The 21,767-nt window shown below is 34.8% G+C and overlaps 2 protein-coding genes across 2 annotated transcripts; one reads left to right on the top strand and one right to left on the bottom strand.

Annotated features, from left to right (window-relative positions):
• Positions 1-7,325: 7,325 nt before the first annotated feature.
• Positions 7,326-14,165, top strand: LOC122595702 (E3 ubiquitin-protein ligase UPL5-like). Its single transcript, XM_043768127.1, has 3 exons — positions 7,326-9,194; positions 11,197-11,786; positions 13,667-14,165. Exons 1-3 carry the CDS (start codon positions 7,400-7,402, stop codon positions 13,928-13,930), a joined length of 2,649 nt encoding a protein of 882 aa, XP_043624062.1. The 5' UTR covers positions 7,326-7,399; the 3' UTR covers positions 13,931-14,165.
• A 732-nt stretch (positions 14,166-14,897) lies between these two features.
• On the bottom strand, positions 14,898-15,953 carry LOC122596962 (protein ALP1-like). The gene has a single exon (XM_043769602.1). The coding sequence runs from the start codon at positions 15,951-15,953 to the stop codon at positions 14,898-14,900; it is 1,056 nt and encodes a 351-aa protein (XP_043625537.1).
• Positions 15,954-21,767: the final 5,814 nt, after the last annotated feature.

The following is a 21,767-nucleotide window of genomic DNA, read 5'->3' as shown; positions in this document are numbered from 1 at the left end:
CAATGTTGAGACGATCTGGTCAGGATCGTCCTAGCCTTCAATGTGCTGGGACGATCTTGATGAAGATCGTCCTAGTTTTTGTCTTAAAAACTTTCAAGTATCAAACACTTTCCAAGTGTTTGAATTGACCAAACCAATCCGTAAGGATTAATTAGCCACAACAAACACTTCACCTCACACAAACACTTGTCAGAGCGATCTTGTGAGGATCGTCCTACAAGCCACAAAGCACTAGAAGGAAAGAAATGAAGGTTTAAAGACTAAGACGATCTGTACAAGATCGTCCTAGTGTAGAATCGTCCTAGAGTCTTCTTCATCATCAACATAGCAGTTCCAAACATAAACTCCATTAATGACTTCAAAAAGCTTCAATAACTTTTGATTTACTGGGAGTTAGAACTTGAAATCACTTGCAAACTGATTGTTTTCACCTTAGCAACACACTGATTAACAAAATTCACCACAAAACACAACCGATTCAAAACCCAAAAATCGTGTCAAAAAGCTAAAATTCAAACTTGAGATTTAGATTGAATTGGAACTTGAAACTTGATAGGATTATTTTTTAAACTATCACGAATCTATTGGTGAACAAAAAACTATGATTTTATGTGATTTGAGATGTGAAATTTGATAGAACAGTGATCATAAAATGACGAACAAAAATATGAAAAAAATTTTGATTTTTGAAGAATTTGTGACTAAATTCAGTTATGGATCGAATCAAAACAATGTTTTGCTCTGATACCACATGTGATAACACTATTTTAAGCACCAAATTCACGTCATCAATGGCGGTTTTGGTGAGTGTGTGTTCTTGGTGTTTGTGTGTGTTTTGAGAGAGAAAGTGTATGTGTGTGAAAGTAAAGTTGCTGATTGGAATTAATGTGTGTGTGTAAGGCTTCCAAAAGTTATGATTCCTAAGGTTATGAAGGGTATTTATAGGCTAACTATACAATTATGCTAATTAACACAATTAGCCCCTCAACCTTAGTAATCATACACTTATGAATTAACTACAAGAAAGTCCTCTAATCTAAATTACAATTTATCACTATTATGGATTTCTAACAGGTTGGTATGAGGCATGTAACTTGTGGCCTCAACAGTATCTTCTTGATTGACAGAGTTTCCAGTGTCAAGAATAACCAAGTTGCTAACTTGATTGTTATTTCCATATTCTACAAGGATACTGTCAGTACCACTGGAGATAATCTCTTGAGAGAAAGGAAGGGAGATACGTTGAGAGGCAATGAATTCAGCAATATTGCTTTCATTGAGAACAAAATTATTATTTGAATTTATGTTGGATTCTGCAAGAGGAGCTTGCATATTGATAGCAGAAGTAGGAACAGCAGGAGATGGGGGAGGATTTGGCTGAATGACAATTTCCGGAGGGTTCCTGGAGTTATTGTCAATACAATCAGCAGCAATGTGTCCTTTTTCACCACAAAGATAACATTTTCTACTACTGCTCTGATTTAGAGTCAAAAAATCCTTAAATTGTGAGGATAGGTCGTTAACACGTTTGGTCAGCTCACAAATTTCAGGATTATAGAGGAGGTTGATGCTGCACAAGAAGTCTTTTTGTTTGTTGATTTAAGAGAAGGAGACTTCTTTTGATGCAATATAGGAACAAACTTTGGAACAGGACCAAGAATGGATTTGTCCTTAGATTGAGTATTAGAAGAGGAAGGATCAAAGTGAGTCTGAGCAATTCACTGACCTCCTTGTTGAGAAGGTCTAACCTGCTGAGCAGGTCTGAAATGCTGAGTCTCGAAAAGGGATTTTCCAGCTTGTTGTCCTTCTAGTTGAGAAGGTATGACCTGCTGAACAGGTTTGAAGTGCTAGGAAAGAGGGGTTCCCTTAGGAATATAAATGGAATTGGGTTGCTAACAACGAGCATCAGCGAACTTAGTTCTTATATTCATTAAATGACCATGCATAGCAGCCTTTCTGCCAACATGAGAAGAATATGGAACAGCAACCTTGCTCCTTTTGAAAGGTTCAAATGCTTTAGACTGAACAGTCAGAAGCTGAGGAGCAATGGGCTTGTAACCATCACTTGAAGGATTTCCTTCAAAGGTTTGAGATGGGGAATAATGAATTTCGCCTTCATTTGGCATCATATCATTTATGGGATGATCAGGGAAGATTGATTTATCAACACTAGGAGAAGAATTAGTTTTTGAGACTCAAGCTCAACATGGACATTTCTCAGGTCCTTGAGCTTGTCATTTTTATCACTTAGCTCAGCACTGAATGAGTTAAGCTTAGTCTGAAGATCAGCACGAATTGATTCAACAAATTGAATGTCACAAGTAAGCGACTCAAAAATTTCTAACTTACTTTCTTCGGAAGCAGAAGAAAAATTGCATACCTTTTTTAGAGTGACATTCACCCACTGACTGGAACAGACTTGATCTTTCGTCAGTGCTTGATCATCAGCTAGTGCCATAAGGTAGATGGCATCAACATATTCTTCCTCGTCAGCTTCAGAGTCATCAGAGTCTCCCCAGTCATGTTGTTCAAGAACAAGACTCTTGGCAGCAAGCTTAGCTTCCTCAACGTCAGCCATCTTAGCACGAAGCTCATAGTACTTCTTTTTGTATTAATCAGCAGGCTTGACTGAGGAGGGTCTTGCTGAGGAGAAAGAAGAGGGCTTCGCTGCCTGCATGGAAAGGATAGAAACATTGCATTCTTTTTTGTAGTGGCCTTTCCGACCACATCTCCAACACTCTTCTTGCGATTTATCAACCACTGGTTTTTGAGAGAAAGTCGATTTGCGACTATTCCATTTTTGGAATATCTCTTACCAGCGATAAGAGCAAATTGCATGAAGTCTGAGAACATTTCTTGTCTCTCCTCAATATCGAGGTCATTGACAAGATCTTGTAGATGAGATGGGTAGAGGAGCTGTTGTTGACATGGATGGAGTCAACTTTAGCAGAGTCCAGGGCAAGAGGGTCATGAGAATAAGAAACATTAGATAGAGAGGAAGAAGATGAGCCAGCATGCCTCTTGGATTCAGCTTCTGCTCTCAAGTTTTGAGCGAGGTCTCTCTCTTCAAATTGAAGAGTTCCATAAAGCGATTCCAAGTCATGCATCTTTAGTTGCTTGGTAGTACGGAGTATCTGTCTTAAACCTTGCCATTTAATTGGAAGGCTGTCAATGAACTTGTGGCATACTTCAAGCATATCATGCTCTATGCCAGCATTAGTCATATCATTCAAAAGATACTTGAAGCGATTATAAGTGCCATCCAGATTCTCATTAGGAAGAGAAAAGAATCCTTCATAGGCACGCTTCAGATCTATCTTTTTAGTAGCAAGGACATCTTTTGTACCATTGAATCTGGTACAAAGATTGTCCCATACCTTTTTAGCAGAAGAAAGTTTAATGACAGATTTCATAATGTCATCAGGAAGTGTGTTGATAATGAGGTTTCTTAATCTAGCATCCAGATTAACAAGCCTGCGCTCATCATCTATCCATTATACTTCTGGTTTAATAAGCTCAGTGACAATCTCAGGAGCATCAGTAGTGGCTCCTGGTGTCCTGGTGACCAGAATCAGTACATATGGACCTTTGGTCAAGATAGTCATTAAGTAAGGTTCAACTCCTACAATATGCAGAAGCATTCTCTCCTTCCAAGATCCAAATTCATGAGATTCGAATCTTGGAGGAATGGAGACATACCCAAAGTCTCTGGTATTAACCAGAGTAGGGACTGCAGTCATAGAGAAAAATTTTAAGAAACAAAAAGAAAAAAAAGTTTTGGATGCAGAAAAAGTAAAGAAAAGATCTTGCAAACTTTTACTCAGATCAGATTCGGTGTATCGAACCACCGCTCTGATACCAACTGAAAGTCCCAAGTTTGCAACGATCAAAACAAATTAAACTAAAGATGTAAGATAAGAAAGTAAACAAGTTTAACTATATATATATTAATTAAACAGTGAATACATGGGTGGTTTACAAAGAAGAAAAAGAAAATACTTGTTAAGTTTTTGACATACAAAAACTTAACTGTTCTACAATAAAAGAAAGAACACACAAAGTGACAATTGCAGAACAACACCAACAGAAGTTGCGGCTAGGTCAAGTGATTCTTTATATAGGCAGAGATGGGAATCACATGACAACCCAATAGAGATGTTGACACATGAAAGTTGTCAACCATCTATTGGAGGATGATTCAGATCTACAGAGTTCTTCTTTCTTCATCTTGTTTGTTTCCCAAAACGGCATGAAAGAGAAACTCCTTAGTACTAAATCTGTACAAGATCACATGGCTTCATCTTGATCGTTCACCTCGTGTCCTTGGGACCATCCTTCTTATCTTCATTTTCCCGCTCATATTTGACTTACAAAATACAATGGTGAGTCATTGAACTTATCCTTTAACCAAGGTTGCAGAAGTCGTTAATCGTTCCCAGGTCGGTCGACAAGCTAGTTGAGAGTACTCGGTTGTATGCGGTGAGTACTCGGGGGTCAAAGTGACCAAGTCGGAGAGTACTCGGAGTAATCAGTCGACTCAGCACCCTAGCTTGTAGCGAGTACTCAGAGATTACTCGGATCTACTCGGTGAGTTTTACAAAGTGCCTTTAACTCGAAGATAATATAGGTCGCTGAGAGCTTGCTGATGAAGTGCCTCGCTGAGTCTCTCAGCGAATCTATGACTCAACATATATATATTGGGTTAGCTTGGGGTTGGGTTGGGTCAGCTTAGGGCTGGGTCAGATTGGGATGGGTTAGCTTGGGTTGGGTCAGCTTGGAGTTGGTCAGCTTGGGGCAGGTTGGGTCAACTTGAGTTTGAAATCAAAATATTTATAGATTTGCCACCGTGTTTTTTTTTCTTTTAAAAAGCCACATGTCAACTTCTGGTTGGTTAGAACAACTTTCTCTCCTTAAACCACATTCTCATTTGATCTCTCATATATATATATATATACACATTCAAAAAAAGTTAATATGTGACTGTCATATACCTAGGTTTAGGTATAAAATCACTCGCACACTAATTTTTTGATATTTATTATATAATGATTAGATAATTAGGTTCCCATATTTTTTTATAGATTGAAATATTAAAATATGAACAGTTTTATACTGAATCCTAAGTACATGACAGTCACATATTTTCATTATTTTTTTCTCTCCCTATATGTGTATATCGCTTTTTAGCTTTTTAACTAATTAAATAGCTACAATTATTGAATCTGTCATATATTTTTTTTTACTTTCCATAATTTTCCATTTTATTCACTCTTAAATTACATAAATGTCCGGATGAAACCCACAACTTGTGAAAATCCCTCAATAATTCACTTACAATAATGTCTGGATGCAAAATTATATATTTTTGTTTTCCTAGCCAATGTATCATATATATTTAGATATTAACTAATAGTTTATAACTGATTATATCAAATAAACTATATATTTTAAGGATATTTATGTTATGACATTCACAGTATATGTTTATACATTTAAGAGTTTGTTTGTTATTGCGTTTTAAGCTAATTATCTGATTATTGCGTTTGCGTAACATAAATAATGAAAAATCATTTTAGGCAAAATAAGTGTTTTATTAAAGTAAAAATGCAATTTGGAAAAAGCATGTAGGGACATACTTTTTTCAAAATGCAGATTTTAAATGCATAGTCTATTTTACAAACAGAAACACAAACACCCCCTTAACTCAAAAGGGAAAGTGTTTTATCTTTGCATATTAAAACTGTTGTTTTAACAATTTTATCTTCTCAAGTTGATCACATATATGATACAATGTTTCACTTTTTTTTTTTGATTATATAAAATTATAATTTGTTTTATGAGAATTTTACTGTAAGCGTATGAAGCCTCCGATACTTAATGGGATCTCACTGTTAGGCAGCGTTGCAGGGTCATTAGCTTCAGAGGAAAAATTCCTCTATGGAACTAAAGGGTTTCTAGACATTTACCCTTTTTTTTATTAATTCTCAACATGTAGTGTATAAAATATAAATGTATTAAAATGTAAATTAATGTAAATCAATGATGATTGGTGTAGTGGTTTGAAGTTTCCCTTGTGACCTCTTAGTTTCGAATCTCTATTCCACCAACTTTGAGATATAGGTAGTCCCTCTATGAGGGTTTGACTTGGGTATACCCATGTTTAAGTCTGAGGGGGCAGGGTTTACCCCTATTAGTCGTCGTGTCTTCGAGCCGATTAGTAAGAGGTTTCCCCCCATTGGGTATTTGAAATAGACATTTCTACTTCGAGGGAGCTCTCTAGCGCGGACCCAGTTAAGACAACGTACCCTAGACCTCTTGTTGTCAAATCGCGACACGAAGTTTCAAAGTGAAATTCATCTTAAAAAAAAGTAAATTAAGATGTAAATAATTACGTATATAAGTTCATTCGGGAAAATATACCAATATACTAAAACAGGATTAAAGGATTATTTAGTCGACACATGACATATTACTTAAGCGATAACTTTTAGTATACTTAATCAAATTAGAATTCTTAATTTTTAATTACATGAGTAATGGTGATTAAAATAATGTTAAATATTTATTAAAAAGAGTTTTAATCCATATCAAATTATTCTTTCCAGATTATACATTAATAATTTAAACCTAAATAATAAATATATACACGATATGATTGGTTCTTTGTTCCATGCATAACCATTCTATCACTTTCGTATTTAGCCGAAGAAAAGAAAACCAAAAAGGGAATTGCTTTGTTTTTATTGATAGCAAAACAAAACAACAACAATAGTTTGGCAAAGATTCTTGATCATGGTAAAACTATAAAAGCAAAAGTTTTTGTTAAGAGAGGCAAGCTTAGTGTTGGCTTTGATGATTTAGATTCAACAGTGTTCACTCAATAGATTTTAAACTATTAAATATATGCTTCAACACGTATTCATCAATTTATAAAGATAATCTTCTAACCCATTTTGTGAATTATTAACATGACAATTATTGTTGTGTAATTACGTATTGTGGAAAACAATAATCGTTTGAATGTTTAGGAAAATAATTTACCAAAAAATTAAATCAGAGTTACAGAATTTTAAAAACATTTCTTTTTTTAATTAGTATGTTTAATTGTTTAACAAAGTTGAATTATTAACATATTTTATTAAGTATAAATATAATTACATATAAAAATATTGTTTTTAATCAATAATTTTCATTCATCATTTATAAAAAAATAATTATATAATATATTAATGAATCCGTACGGGTATTAAATGTAGTAATCTAATAATATAGTAATATATACATATAGGGATAATAAAATTAAAAGAATAAAAGTCCGTAACACATAAAACCATCCACCCAGCCATCAATTTATCGTCACCAAAATACTCCTCCTCCTCCTCCCTGTTGTTGTTGAATAATGTCATTTCATCATCATCGTCATCATCAACCAGACTCACACACCATAATCGACTTCAGTCGAATCAAACGAAAGCTCGACGATTACGAACAAGCCAGCGATTATTATGATCCTCATCACCCAGCCAAGATGCATAAAGACACTTATAACCCTAATTCCCCACCACCATCCTCCTCAGCCCACCCTTTTCACCATCCTTACTTGCCACAACCCACTAACCTCTCAGAATCCACTTCACAGAATCAAACGCCGTCGTTTTGGTACCCTAACCGTATCCAATTCTTCGTCCGGATGATCTCTTCGGCCAAAACTCTAGTACTTTACGGACACCCGGATGATAAGTTGAAGTTAATCCATGAGAAACTACAGTCGGTCACCGGAATCCCGATGATGGAGCAGCGATTGATCTACTGCGGCCGCCAGCTTCAGTGGGAGCAAAGCTTGGCTGAGTGTATGATAAAAAATGATTCCAATTTGCATTTGGTGGGACGGATGCGAAGCACCGAGCATCCCCAAGTCTGGCAGGTGATCGATGAGCTTATTTGCAAGATTTATAGGTTATGTAAAGGTGAAAAGAATGTTTGTTTGAAATCCGTTAATTCGAAGCTCATTGAGTTTCTAGAAATGACTGCTAAAGAGGATATTAGGGAAGACCATTTGGTAGCTCATTTGAATATATTTCAGTCCTTGTGCGCCCCCAAAGCGTTGGTTATGCTTTATATTTCCCCGCATTTAGGTAATAAGGAATGTGCCGATGAATGTATTCGTAATTTTATTAATTATAACAGGACTATGTTGGCTAAGCCTTTGTATACGTTGTGTGCGCCTGTCGTCTTGGAATTTTGTAAGTTGCTTGGTAGAGGTGTTTCCAGAGATGATGACTTGTATAATTTATGTAGGAATCGCTTAGGGTCAATAGTGGAGGATCTTAGTCTTGGGAGGAGTTTAACGTCTTACGAGGATTTTGGTGGCACTAGTAGTAAGACTTGTGTCGTTGCCGTTGAGGATGTGTTCCCGTTTGTTACTGAGATTGCCAGTAAGTTGAATGATGATTTCAGTTTGGTGAATTGCACTCCTTCGTCGAGTGATGTTCGTGATTTTGGCAAGTTCTTGCAGCCGGTGAAGGCTGCGATAAAAGAAGTTCCGGATTTTGGTGAGGTTATACCTGTTCCGATTATGTATACCCTTCCTTGTTTTGACGACGAGATAAAAATGTTATTCATGATTTTGTTCGAGATGTTGGAGAAAGTGAGATTATGTCTTGAGAAGATGGAGGGTCATTTGGCAACGGAACAGAATAAAGATCTTGGATATGATCAGTACCTTGTTATATTGAAGGAGTTGTTTGGTATTGCTAAACTTTATCAGGGTGCTGAAGGACTCTTTTGGTCAAACCTGAAGTCGGTTAAGGTCTCCTTTTGCCATCTTATTGTTAAGTATGCTAAAAGAGGTGAGGACTATAAGTGGATTCGTGGGCATAAGGATCTTTTGGACTTTGAAGCAAGGAGGCATTTGGCAATGATGTTGCTTCCAGAGATGGATGAGGATTACGATGACCTTCATGAGATGCTTATCGACAGAACTAATTTATTGGCTGAATCTTTTGAGTATATAGCAACCGAAGAACCTACTAAGTTGCGTGGAGGAATATTTATGGCGTTCAAAAATGAGGAAGCTACAGGTCCCGGTGTGTTACGCGAATGGTTTTTCTTGGTGTGTCAAGAAATATTTAATCCTCAAAATGCTCTATTTGTTGCTTGCCCGAATGATCGCAGAAGATTCTTTCCTAACCCAGGTTAAAGCTTCTCACGTCTGTCCAAATGATTGTGCAATTTTCAGTCTTGTATTACTTATGTTTATTAAATGTCGGTATGCCTTTCAGTTTCATTAAGGGTAATGGAACTATCAGTTCCCTAAGGTGCTTATACAATGGAGACACTGTATGTTTACTATATGGGATATGTGAAACATTTAGTTTCTATATTTGACAACCTTATGAGAAGAGAGTCTTAGAAAGTATTTGGGATTTAGGCTGTATCAGTTTAGCAGTGCGACTTACAGAACTGAACTGTAGTATGTTGTACTACGAAAATACTGATAGTTTAGTACTTTTAGTATTAAATTTGGTTGTTATCTGCATATAGTAACGTATAATGGTGGGAATGTTTTGCGGTAGGTGGAAAGCTAAGGTAACAGCTACAACAACAGCTCCCAATTCCTTAAGCTGAGGAAAAAGCTGGTCTTTTTATTTGGTCTAGTTGGAGAAAACAACGTTTACTTGATCTTTTGATCTACTTCCTGTTTATTATACTCCTTGTAGACCACTACAAGTTATGTTAACTGTATTGTGAATACATCCATATGCTATCAATATTAGAAACTAGTTGTAATAGTTTGGTTCTGTTTGCTGTTTACAACAACCCCTTGAATATGAAAAATTTGTTACGGGTGTCAAGTCAACGTGGGATTGGTTTGTGGATGGTTTGTTAAGCATTCTTCCCTTAGTTAAGCTGTCAAGCATACTCTAAGCTTCTCTTAACCGACAAGAGAAAATCCACTAAATCGCAACTTCCATAGTTGAGCTTATCATATATCTAATAAATCCTTTTCAGAAACTATTTCCTCTTGGAAAGTATATGCAATTATTTAGTCATGTGTTAATTTTAAATGAAGGACATCCTGTGGGAAAGGCTATGAAGACTACTGATTTTTGTGGTACAATTTTATCCACGTCCTTCCAAAACATGGAAACTATATACATATCCAACACCTTTTTTTATGAGCATTGTATCTTTTGCAACGAATGGCATTTTGGATTTATTTGCAATTTACAAGTCATTGAAGGATATTTACAGCTATTTTGCATGACCATATGATGCCAACTTTTCTAAGAGATGAATGTAGTTCTGTGAAAGCTTAAATACCTGATTACTTGCTTATGTTGCTTACACAAGAAATTTTGTATGGTATGTTTGAAACTTAAGTTCATAAATCATGTGTGGAAAAATATGTTAATTACATTTGTGCTTAAGATTGTCTCAGTTAACTGTTAAAAGGGGTGCGAAAGAAAAATATAGAAGAGTATCTTGAGTATTGTGATGTGTGTGTCGTTATACTGTTTCTTGATCAATCTTCTGATTGCCTTTCCGAAGCAAAGTATCAGTTTTGACTTTTTATGCATTAGGTAGTTGGGGTCTTATCATCTTTGTTGGATGTTGTCTCATTGACACTTGCTAGTCTTGCAAATTATTATGGTATTGTCTTGTAGTCTCAAATGGTTGTATTAATGTTAGAGTTAAAATAGTTCAGATGAAGGGATTGAAGAGTTGATGATAAATATAAATCAGCCTCAATGTTAATCCAGGTTCTGGAGAATAGATGCTTTGTATTGTAACAGCTTTGATCTTTTACTTAAAATCTGATTGATTGTAAACGAGTATTTGATTACCAAGTGCCTGGACTACAATCATGATAGGCTATGCCACTGATGAACCGTGGATGATATATTGGACTTCATTAGTGTCAATCGTCAATATGCTCTCACGTCTTGAAGTAGCACAGTCCACGTTGAATGCGCCATTGTTCTATAATCATAATAACAACAATCTACTTTACTTGTATATTGTTTTCTACTTGCACATCTGACTTTAATGAACGTGGTTTGAAACCAGTTTGTGTTAATGTACTCTGAACACTTTTCACATGAGATGTTCACACGGTTTTTAATTTTTAATTTCGCATTTTGTTTTTCTTTTGTATTGACAAGGCGACCAATCCCTGTTTTATTATATTTGCAGCATCTAGGGTGGATCCCTTGCACCTCCAGTATTTCAAGTTTGCAGGCAGGGTTTCAGCCCTAGCGTTGGTGCATAAAATACAAGTCGGCATCGTTTTTGATCGTGCTTTTTTTGTGCAACTGGCTGGAGATGATGTCTCTTTGGAAGATATCAACGATGCAGATCCATTCATGTATAGTAGCTGCAAGCAAATATTGGAAATGGATCCCCTTATAGTAGATCAAGATGCACTTGGTCTAACATTTGTACATGAAGTCGAAGAATTAGGATCCATGAAAGTTGTGGAGCTTTTTCCTAATGGCAAGAACATTGTCGTGAATAGTAGAAATAGGAAGGAGTATGTCGAGCTTCTTATTAAGCATCGGTTCGTGACGTCTGTCAGTGAGCAGGTGAACAAGTTTGCTGAAGGGTTTACAGATATTATTGGGAAGGAAAAGACTCGCAAGCTCTTTTTCAAAAGCTTAGAGCTTGATGATCTGGATGGCATGCTTCATGGAAGTGAAAGTGCTATTTCTGTGGATGATTGGCAGGCACATACTGAATATAGTGGGTATAAGGAAACCGATCCCCAGATATACTGGTTATGGCAGGTATGCTTAGCTCTCGTGTGTTTTTTTTTCTTCTCTTATTAACTAGCCGACTATCTCCCTTTTAACAAACCAGTGAAACATCACTTATAAACAACCGTCTATGTTTATCCCTGAGCTATCAAAATCAGCTAGTCAGGTAGGTTATGTTTTGGGTCAAACCAGTAATTTTTCTTTTGTATGGGTCCACATGGCTTAGGTTGGTTGATACTTAACACTTGTTATCTGACAGTTAGACACTCTTGAAAGAAACTAATGTTTCATATATGAAATATGATTGCAAATGTTATATATGACCTATTAAATGTATATAGGTCAAACTTGCCAACTACACGATAAGTATGGTTAGGCTGCAAGTATCATTTTAGAATACTTTGTTATATTTTGTCTGTTTATTACATGTTATGCCCTTAGTATGTGGTGTATGCCTTCAGTAATTAAGGTTATATATCTCGTCTAAAGTAGTCGACAGTCTCCTCCTTGACTTTCCATGGCTAATATCTGGTTTATTTTCGTATTAAATGCTCTAGTCTGCAACCCTTGTGTGCGTAGCTTCTCCTTGGAATGTTCATACTAATTGTTTTAGACCTTATTAGCAATACCTTCTAAGAAGCACCTTTTTGTTACATGTATCTATTACTCCTTTATAATGATTATTCACCCCCTTATTTTAGGAAAGGGTTAGAAAATAGTTAGATGGAAAATTACTAGATTGCCTTTAATAAACAACCCTTATGGAAAGGGTTATTAGATATTACCAAAATTACCCTTAATGAATTAATTTACACTTTAAACCTTTATCTTCTAAAATATCACTATCATCATTGTATCAACTTACACGGTTAGATCACTCGACACCAATTGTCGATGTCATCGATCACCACCCATCACCAACACCACTAAACCACCGCTGCTGTCACCGCCGCCGCATTGCGCGGGTACAATGCTAGTTTTCTTCAAACATTATTGACATGGTCACATTGAATGTTTATATGTTATTGAATGTGGAAAAAGTTTTATTTCTTCCTTCGACTGAAAATCAAGTGTCAAGGTGGATCCTCATGACCTCTAAGTCATTTTCTAGTATTCATCATACAAAAGGGTTATGTGTATAACTTTAACTATAGTAGTTAAAAGACTTAAAGTACCTTAAAAATGCTATGGAAAATATAATTCAAACCCTAATGTTGTGTCAAATTAAGCTGTAATTTACTTAGTTCGCATCATCATAATTAAAAGGCGTTGGTAAGATTTTTGTTTTTGGTCTACAAGAATTTCCATATCTTTGTGATTGTTGAAGGGTGTTATGTACATTCAGCTAACAGTCATTGTTTCACAAAATTATATGCCCCATTGAAAGGTGCAATTTTTTTTTGCACAAAGGGTATTCTTATTATTCTACTCTGACGTCTCATGTGATTATAAGCTAATGGAACCTGTCATCACCTTGGATATGAACTTTGATCATTCTGTTGGTATCAAAAGCTATCAAGGTTTATATTCTTGTTTTAAAATGGTAGTCATGCAAGTAGAAATGGGTAGTCTAGGATATATGTTATTGAATTGATCTATGATTTGTTAAATGACTAATGAGCATTGGGTACTAATGAAAACAGTTTGGGGTCGAAGCAGGTTTATTCTAAGTGGAAACTATAAAATAAAATTTTAGTTTAAAAGCATCAATCTGATTGTCTGAATAGCAACGTAAGAAAACTTGAGAGGTTGTATGCTTGGTAATTATGTTTTGGTCAAATTTAAACCCTTTTCTTCTTAGGTGTAAAACATTACTCCTTTGGAATAAAACACCACCCGAATTTGTGAGTAAATGGTTGAAATTGCCACATTTATACAACACTATTACCAACTACATTATCTGTTAGCAGATTATTGGGGAAATGACAGCCAAGCAGCGAATGGTTCTTCTTTTCTTCTGGACCTCCCTGAAGCATCTACCTGTTGAGGGTTTTAGGGGCTTAGCTTCAAAGCTTTACGTTTACAAATCCAATGACTCAATAGACCTTCTACCTTCTTCTCACACATGTTTCTACAGAATATGTTTTCCCGCATACCCATCAATTGATGTCATGCGAGAACGCCTAAACATCATAACACAAGATCATGTTGGCTGCAGCTTTGGAACATGGTAAAAGACAAATTTTTTGGAACAAGGAGACATCCATTGCACATACCAAAAGTAGTTTCCTTACAGCTTGTGCAGGTAATAGGGCAAGTTTATGTTGAACCTTTCTGTTCGGATCAACTAAGAATGTGAAGATACATCTGCTGTGCTCTTTAGTTGAGTATTTAGATCTCAATCTATGTCATGTTTATAACTAGGTATATATATGTTATGAATAAAGATGGAAATTTCATCTTTGGTTATATATGATGCATATGATATGTGGGTTCACCTTATGTTTTCTTTTTGTACAAGATTGCCAAGATGATTAGGTGTGCATATTAGAGATGGCAGCTTCGATGGGTTCAATGGCTTATTTAGTTGAACTGTGTTAGCACTTTCATGACAGACAGGTTATGTGTCACGAGTCTGGTTAGGTTGGCTGTCTCATCTGCTGAACCAACTTCTATTCCTTCAAGTGTTGTTTCTTGCAATTCAATAAATGAGAATCCTCTATGTAAAGAAACCCCGAAATCTATGAATCATGAGTCGAACAACAGCAATTTACCTGTTCATTTTCAATAATGATTGTCTCTTAAGATGGGAAGGAGTACAAGTTTCTTACCTAAACTTACCCAAATCATCTTCCAATTAAAATCTTCCGATTCACAACTATCCAATTCTACCCAATTCTTACCCAAATCACTGGTAATACATACCCAATTCTTAATTTCAATTTCTTTTCAAATTTTTTTTTCCTACATAAATATATTATTAACTTAAAACATTTTATTTAAAACTTAAACATTACACAACACATAAAAAAACAATACATAATAAACAGAAAAAAAAACATACATAAAATTAAAAAGACCACAATTATTAAGGGAAAAAACTAATCGTCGAGAAATGCCAAGTCTTGAGCCCACACATGTTCGGTGAGGTCATAACGAAGACGATGATGGATTTCTTCGTTTAGTAGCTCACCTAAGACGCTATCGTCGAACACCGGTTGGACCGGCTGGTCCATTATGTGAATCCGGTGAGATTGCTCTGCCATCGCCTTTTATGATCATGTTGTGTAAAATACAAGTCGCGTAAACATACTGTGCAATCTTGTCTTTGATCATGGGTCGAAGAGGACGCCTAAGAATTTTCCATTTCCCTTTTAAAATCCCAAATGCACACTCCACGTCTTTCCTCGCCGCCTCTTGTAGCTTCTTGAATCTTTTCTCCTTCGGATCAGTAGGATACGGGTATGCTTTTACAAACGTCGAGTACTTGCTGTAGATGTCGTCGGTTAGATAGAAACCGCGTTTGTACTCTCGACCATTAACGACAAATGAAGTATTCGGGGTCGTGCCATTTCGCTCCGTGAGATACAAGTCAGATTGGTTCAACACGTTTATGTCGTTGTTTGAACCGGCAGCACCAAAATAAGCATGCCAAATCCACGTATCTTGAGTAGCGGTGATCTCAAGCATAATAGTGGGAACGCCATGGTCGCCTCTCGTATATTGTCCTCTCAAGTGTCTAGGACAATTTAACCACTCGACGTGTGTACAATCGACGCTACCAAGCATCCCCGGCATGTAATGGTGTTTTTCCTGTGCCTCGAAAATGCGAGCAACGTCGTGTTGAGTAGGCCTACGTAAGTACTCTCGACCATACAACTTAATGATGGCGTCACAAAAATGGTCAAGAGACCCGCGCCCGGTTCGAGCGGCCATATGCAAGTACTCATCGTACTCGTCGGGCTGATTGCCCGTAGCGAGTTGACGTACCGCCAAGCACACTTTTTGGGTCGTCCCGAAGCTTCTTCTCCTACGCGCATCGAACCCCTCTTGAAAATATGGAAAATTTGCTTGGATGTCGTCGACGATTTTTAAAAATATGGTTTTCTCCATACGAAACTTTTTTCGAAAGTAAGCATCGTCGTATTTTGGTTCGTCAACAAACCAATCATTTAGTAGTATTTGATCACCGACTTCACGTTCTCGATTGACGTATCTACGGTGTTGAACGTCGTTAGAGTTTGTCGTGCCGTCCATCCATTAAACCGAGTTTTGCAAAAAGTGAACATCGGTCTCGGATGACGATGCCGATTCCACAGCGACAGCCCGTGATTCAGAAGACGTGGAAGACATTTTCAAGGTGGGGTGATGATTATTTAGGTGAATGGAGAGAAATATGGAAGATGGTGATTTTATATGTGTTTTATGTATGTATGTATGTATATAGATATGTATATATAGAGGTGGAAGGCTTTTTTTTTAAAAAAAACCTGGTCAACTAGCCGTTTGGGGGGGGGGGGGACCCACGCGTGTGTAACGTTCAAAATTTGAACCCAACGATCGGTTAGTGAAGCCGAATTGATGCCCGAATTTTCCTAGCCGATGCTTACCCGAAGGCAAGGAATGGTGTACCCGATCGGCTTCGTTGTACCCGACTAGTGCCCGACATGTACTCTTCCCCCCTAAGAAGTTGTACATTCTGAGTCTTGTTTTATCTTGATTGATATACTTCTTGGTTTGGGTTCATTTCTTGCACATCATCGGTGGCTCGGGAACCTAGTTCAATTCTGGTTCAAAATTTAGGTGCTAATTGTACTATGGCTTTTTTCGATGGCAGCTAAGGGGTTAACTAGCTAATGGTGGTCCCTGGTTGGCGGTGAACTAAATGTAGAAGTACTCTGGTGATTGAAGTAGGGGGTGTAAGTTTGAATATGAGTTCGAGTATGACTCTTGAGGGTTAACGGGTAAACAAGGAGGAACTCTTGAGGCTTAAATGTCAAGCCTAGCTTTTTTTAAGTCTGATGTATGATTTATGCATTATCTAAACGCTATTTACGTTTTTAGCCTTTTTCTTGAGCCATTGTTAGTGATGCATGTTTGAGTTAGGGGTTAACGTGTACGAGGCTGGCTTAAGAATTTTGACGAAAAGTGTATGCAAATCTAATATATTTGATCAACAAGTTAATGGCTTAGAGTTTCAATCCAAAACTATATAACAAAAATAATATGCACTTGATTAAATCACATATATCAAAAACTATTGGTCTCAATCTTTTGTAGGCACTTTGATTAAACAACCTAACCAGACTCGTGACACATAACCTTTATCTTCTATTTACCCGTTGTTTAAAGGAAATCTATATAAGATAGCAACTCGCTTCGTATTCATTTTCAAATCTAGATTTGAAAGGAAAGGAAAAGGATTTGTTGGTCTAATTTTAAAGACAGTTCCAGATATCCGTGCTGATAACAGGGAAGGTTTCAGCTGGTTATTTGGCGGTACCACATGTTTGACAGATCCTACCCGATCTGTTATTGCCCTGTTTTTTTTTATTAACCTCAATATTTCAATATCTTGTACGACAATTATCTTCCCTAACTCAATACGTGTCAATGTTGATTGTGACCATGGATTGAAAAACCAAATACCAAGTATTTAAGTTATATATGTATTTGGGGCTTTGGGCGACAATGACATGCTATAAGTAGTAGCATACAAACTTAAATTCAAAGATTACAAGGGGAATAGTGAGATGCATTTTAGTATGCCTATTTCCGTAATTTATGTAATCTATTTAATACTTGTGTAAGCTCCTAGTTTGGGTAAAGTTTGAGCCTTAATAGGTTTTCAAGAAAGAGAAAAACACTTATGTTAGAATGGGCACACGGAGGTTTTCTTGTGAACCATTTCAAACGTGAGAGTGAGTATGGGGTAATGATGACAATTATGAAGTGAATATGGATAACATGTAGCTTGGTCTCTTGATAGTTGTATTCTTAAGAAGGTAGATTAGGGTTGATACTCATCCGGGTTCTATAGCTAGGTTAGTGAATTGCCTCATGGTGACTTTGTCAAACCTTCACGCCAAAGATTAAGATGAGGACGAACGAATATAGCTTGTCATTTAGTCTGAATATCATCATCTATCATCAAGGTTGGATCAAGTGATTAAAATTGTCTTTGAAGTATTATCCTCATATCTTATACTCTATTTTATATATGATAAAACTGTCTACATCCGAAGTTTCCCGTAGTGTCATGGTATTAAAACCCAAAACATATAAAGTATGACATAGAGTGGTATTTTTTATTTTCTATTATTACTATCATTATCATACTTAGATCCTTTTAATACTAAGCATTTCCAAATTCCAAAACATGCGCATTATGTTTGTATTATTTTGGTACATAAAAACATCTTTCTAAATTAAAAATGAAAAAAAGAATTGAATTTTTCTAAATTTTTTATATACTTAAACTTATATCTACCAATATATATATATCTACCAATATATATATATAACAAGGTCATTAATTCATTCCTAAATAAATAAAAACCGTTAGATGAATTATATCTTTGATTTATAATCGTTAAATCAAATTTAATTATTTCATCTTTGTTAAATGACAATATTAATACTTATACTTTATATGTTTGGACATAAAACCCCCTTCAATTATATACCATAAATAATTATTAATACTATAAATATTAATATTTAAGGGTATAGTATACGTAAACTAAAGATTCCATATGCATATCGAAATTTTTATGTATATAAATTACCTTAAACGTATTTTTTTTTTTAATATCTATTCACTCATTGAAATAAGTAGTTATATAATTATTTATATTAGAAGAAATTTATACACGTTTATTTTAGTTATCTAATCGAATTCTTTTTACCTTCACTTTATTAAAAGATAACTTATATAAATATTAATTAACATATCATAACTCTTCAATCCTTCAAATTAGACATAGTTATGTCATATTTTGTTATGATATTTTTAAAATAGAATAAATTTTTAATATATATACACTTAACATCGTCAAATTTTAAAAGATACAAAGAAAACAAACTGATAAATTTGGATCTAAAGAATGTGAGTTAATCAAAGTAACAGTATATATTCTAACTTACTTCGTATTTAAAAAAAGTTAATAATAAAGTTAGTGAGCGGAGAAAAAAAGAATTTTATAATTATAATTTTATGAAACGTTAAGAAACATAGTGGTACCATATACAAAAAATTCCATACATATCATTACGTTAATAAGTATTCATTGAGCATTGTACTAATTTTGGCATATACAAATATGGAAGGAGTGGTGTAGTGTCAGATTCATCATTTTCTAAAATCTCACCAATCACAAGTGGACATGTCATGAAAACATTTTTACCATCAAATCTAAATATTTAAGGTGAGTGTGATGTAGGCATGTAACCTATCCTCACTCAAGTATTATAATGCATTCACACATATAGATGGCCTAGGTGGGGAATGGTTATTCAAATAAAAAATGCTCAAATCGTTTCATAACCGGAAAAGGTGCACTAACCACTCAACCCATGTCCAAACCGTTAGATAATTTCCAACTTTAATTTATGGCCACTAGATCACATTCTTTAGTTTCTTAATTTGTTAAATATAATATTAATCCTCACACTTTAGATGAATAGTCAAAATTTATCCCGTTTTAGATAAATATTAGTGATGAAAAATGTAAATTATAATTTGTCAAAATATACTCTTCTCAATTAGTATAATATATCATAAAAAATAATATTTATATATTATTCGAACTCCTTACAAAGACAATAATTAATCATTTATCAACGTTATACTACTTTGCTATGTAGAGTTACCACACGAAAAGCTACAATAATGGAACATATTACAAGCGAAACTTATTTCACAAAAGAAAAGACAAGTGTCAACGGTGAAATTGTCACATCTTCAATAAATAAATAATGCTCATCACTATTATTAAATTAACTTATGAAAATATAAAAATTATACATATGATTAATTTCATACGGTTGGATTGATTTCAAAATTCTTAGAATAAAAATGCAAAAATTATTATGGAACACACATTTCTTTTTCCTTTTAATATTTTTTGATAGGTCATAGGGTGATAGGTGATAGGATGATCTACTTTATGTGCTTCACCTTTAGCCGTCATAGCTCCATCATAAACTGATTGGCATCGCCCTTAACCATCATGGTTGCGCATGTATGATCATTTAGTAATTTATATGTGATATCAAATGCTTTACACATATGTAAATGCACAAGTACAAAAAAAGAATAAAAAAATCCCTAGAAGTATATCGAGTCACATCTATAGGGCGAATGTGTGATCCAAAGTGATTCTCACATTCTTTTAAGAGGTTCTTAGATAACCCTTTTTTTAAGTCGATACCAAAACACATAATATTAACTTAATATTATACATCTACGAGGTTCTTAATATTATATATATATAACAAGCTCCTAAATTATTTTATAAAGAAATAAGGACCGTTAGATGAGCTCAAACTTTTAGTTACAACCCTTAGATCAAAATAATTGTATCATTACCAAATTTATTATTGAATAAATACAACATTGGTCCTTATACTTTATATAATATAAAACCTTGTATATTAATTTTTCTTTTTGTGTCGCCGACTTCGCAAAAAGAAACCAATGTTTTTGGTTTTTTCTCTTTCGACCGTCATATACCAAAAAAAGTATTAAACCTTGCATATTTAACTTTTTTTTTCCCGTTGACTTCACAAAAATGAAACCAAATTACAGTATTTGGTTTTCTTTCCCTTGACCCATCGCATACCAATAAAATTCGTTTTGTTCATTTTCATACTTAAAAGACTACCTTTATAAATTTATTTAAAGGTTTTTGTTAATACGTCTTTTATTGAGTTAAATGTAGAGTATGAAATTGATAAACTTAATTTATTATCCGTAATTAACTTTTATTCATAATTTCTTATTAGATTTAGTGTTCGTTCCTTTTTTTGGTCATTAAGTTCTGAATGTATTAAGTGGTTGTATGCATAAATAATGTTTGTATGTATTAAGTAAAATATATGTAATTGACGGTTATTTTTGTTTGTTAAGTAAAAAACATGAAATTTAACTGAATAATTAAGTTTTAATCATTTATTTTATTAGGTAAAAAAGAAATCAAATTTTACTCTCATGTCAAATACATATCTATTAAAGATAAATCTACCACTCCTATCTTAATCTATTGTTATTATTGTAATTGGTATTACCATTAGGGCGTTGGCAACGGAAGAAATTTCACCACGTGGTGGGTGCGGCACCACCACTAAACACCGCCGCCTACACTCTATCACACGTCGTGGGATGAGAATGTGTGGTCAGATCACACAAGTGAACTTTTGCGTGCGTGAGGATCGAGGCAAGTTAACGACTATTTTTCTTGTGTTCTGGTATTTTTTTATTTCTTTTAACTGAACCTGTATATTATAGATATATATGTGTGTGTGTGCGCGCACGCGCTTATATAGTTATATATGTCGCAGTTGTACGTGGTGAAGACGAAGAAGGAAACCCCACTTGTGTGTTTGTTTTAGACCAAGTTTTCATTTTTAACCCTAAACTATTGTATATATTCATAAACTACCTTTTCGTAAATATATCATATTTATAGGGTTTTTTTAATCTTTTTATTAAATAAAAAATATTTATATTTTTAATTGAATTGAATATTAAGTTTTAAATAAAATAAATATTGTAATGAGTGGTGAAGTGAGTGCTCGGATGCCAACAAAATTTGAATGAGTGGTGAGTGAGTAGTGTGAGGTAATATAAAGTGACTGGTTAAAGGTGAGTGGTGAAAAAAAGAGTGAAAAATGGGTTGCCAACACTCTTTAAATTAAAAAACCATCTTGGTTAGGAAAATAAATTTCAAATGTTAGTAACCTTATGGGATGACCCCAGAAATAGAAACTACCTTTCAAACAATTCACGAATATAAAAGCAAACTTTAAAAGTTTTAGCAATGAAATTTCATCTATTTCCGAAAATAGTAA

This window comes from Erigeron canadensis, chromosome 4 (assembly GCF_010389155.1).
Source record: "Erigeron canadensis isolate Cc75 chromosome 4, C_canadensis_v1, whole genome shotgun sequence".
Taxonomy (NCBI): domain Eukaryota; kingdom Viridiplantae; phylum Streptophyta; class Magnoliopsida; order Asterales; family Asteraceae; genus Erigeron; species Erigeron canadensis.
This window is presented reverse-complemented; position numbering and strand designations above follow the sequence as displayed.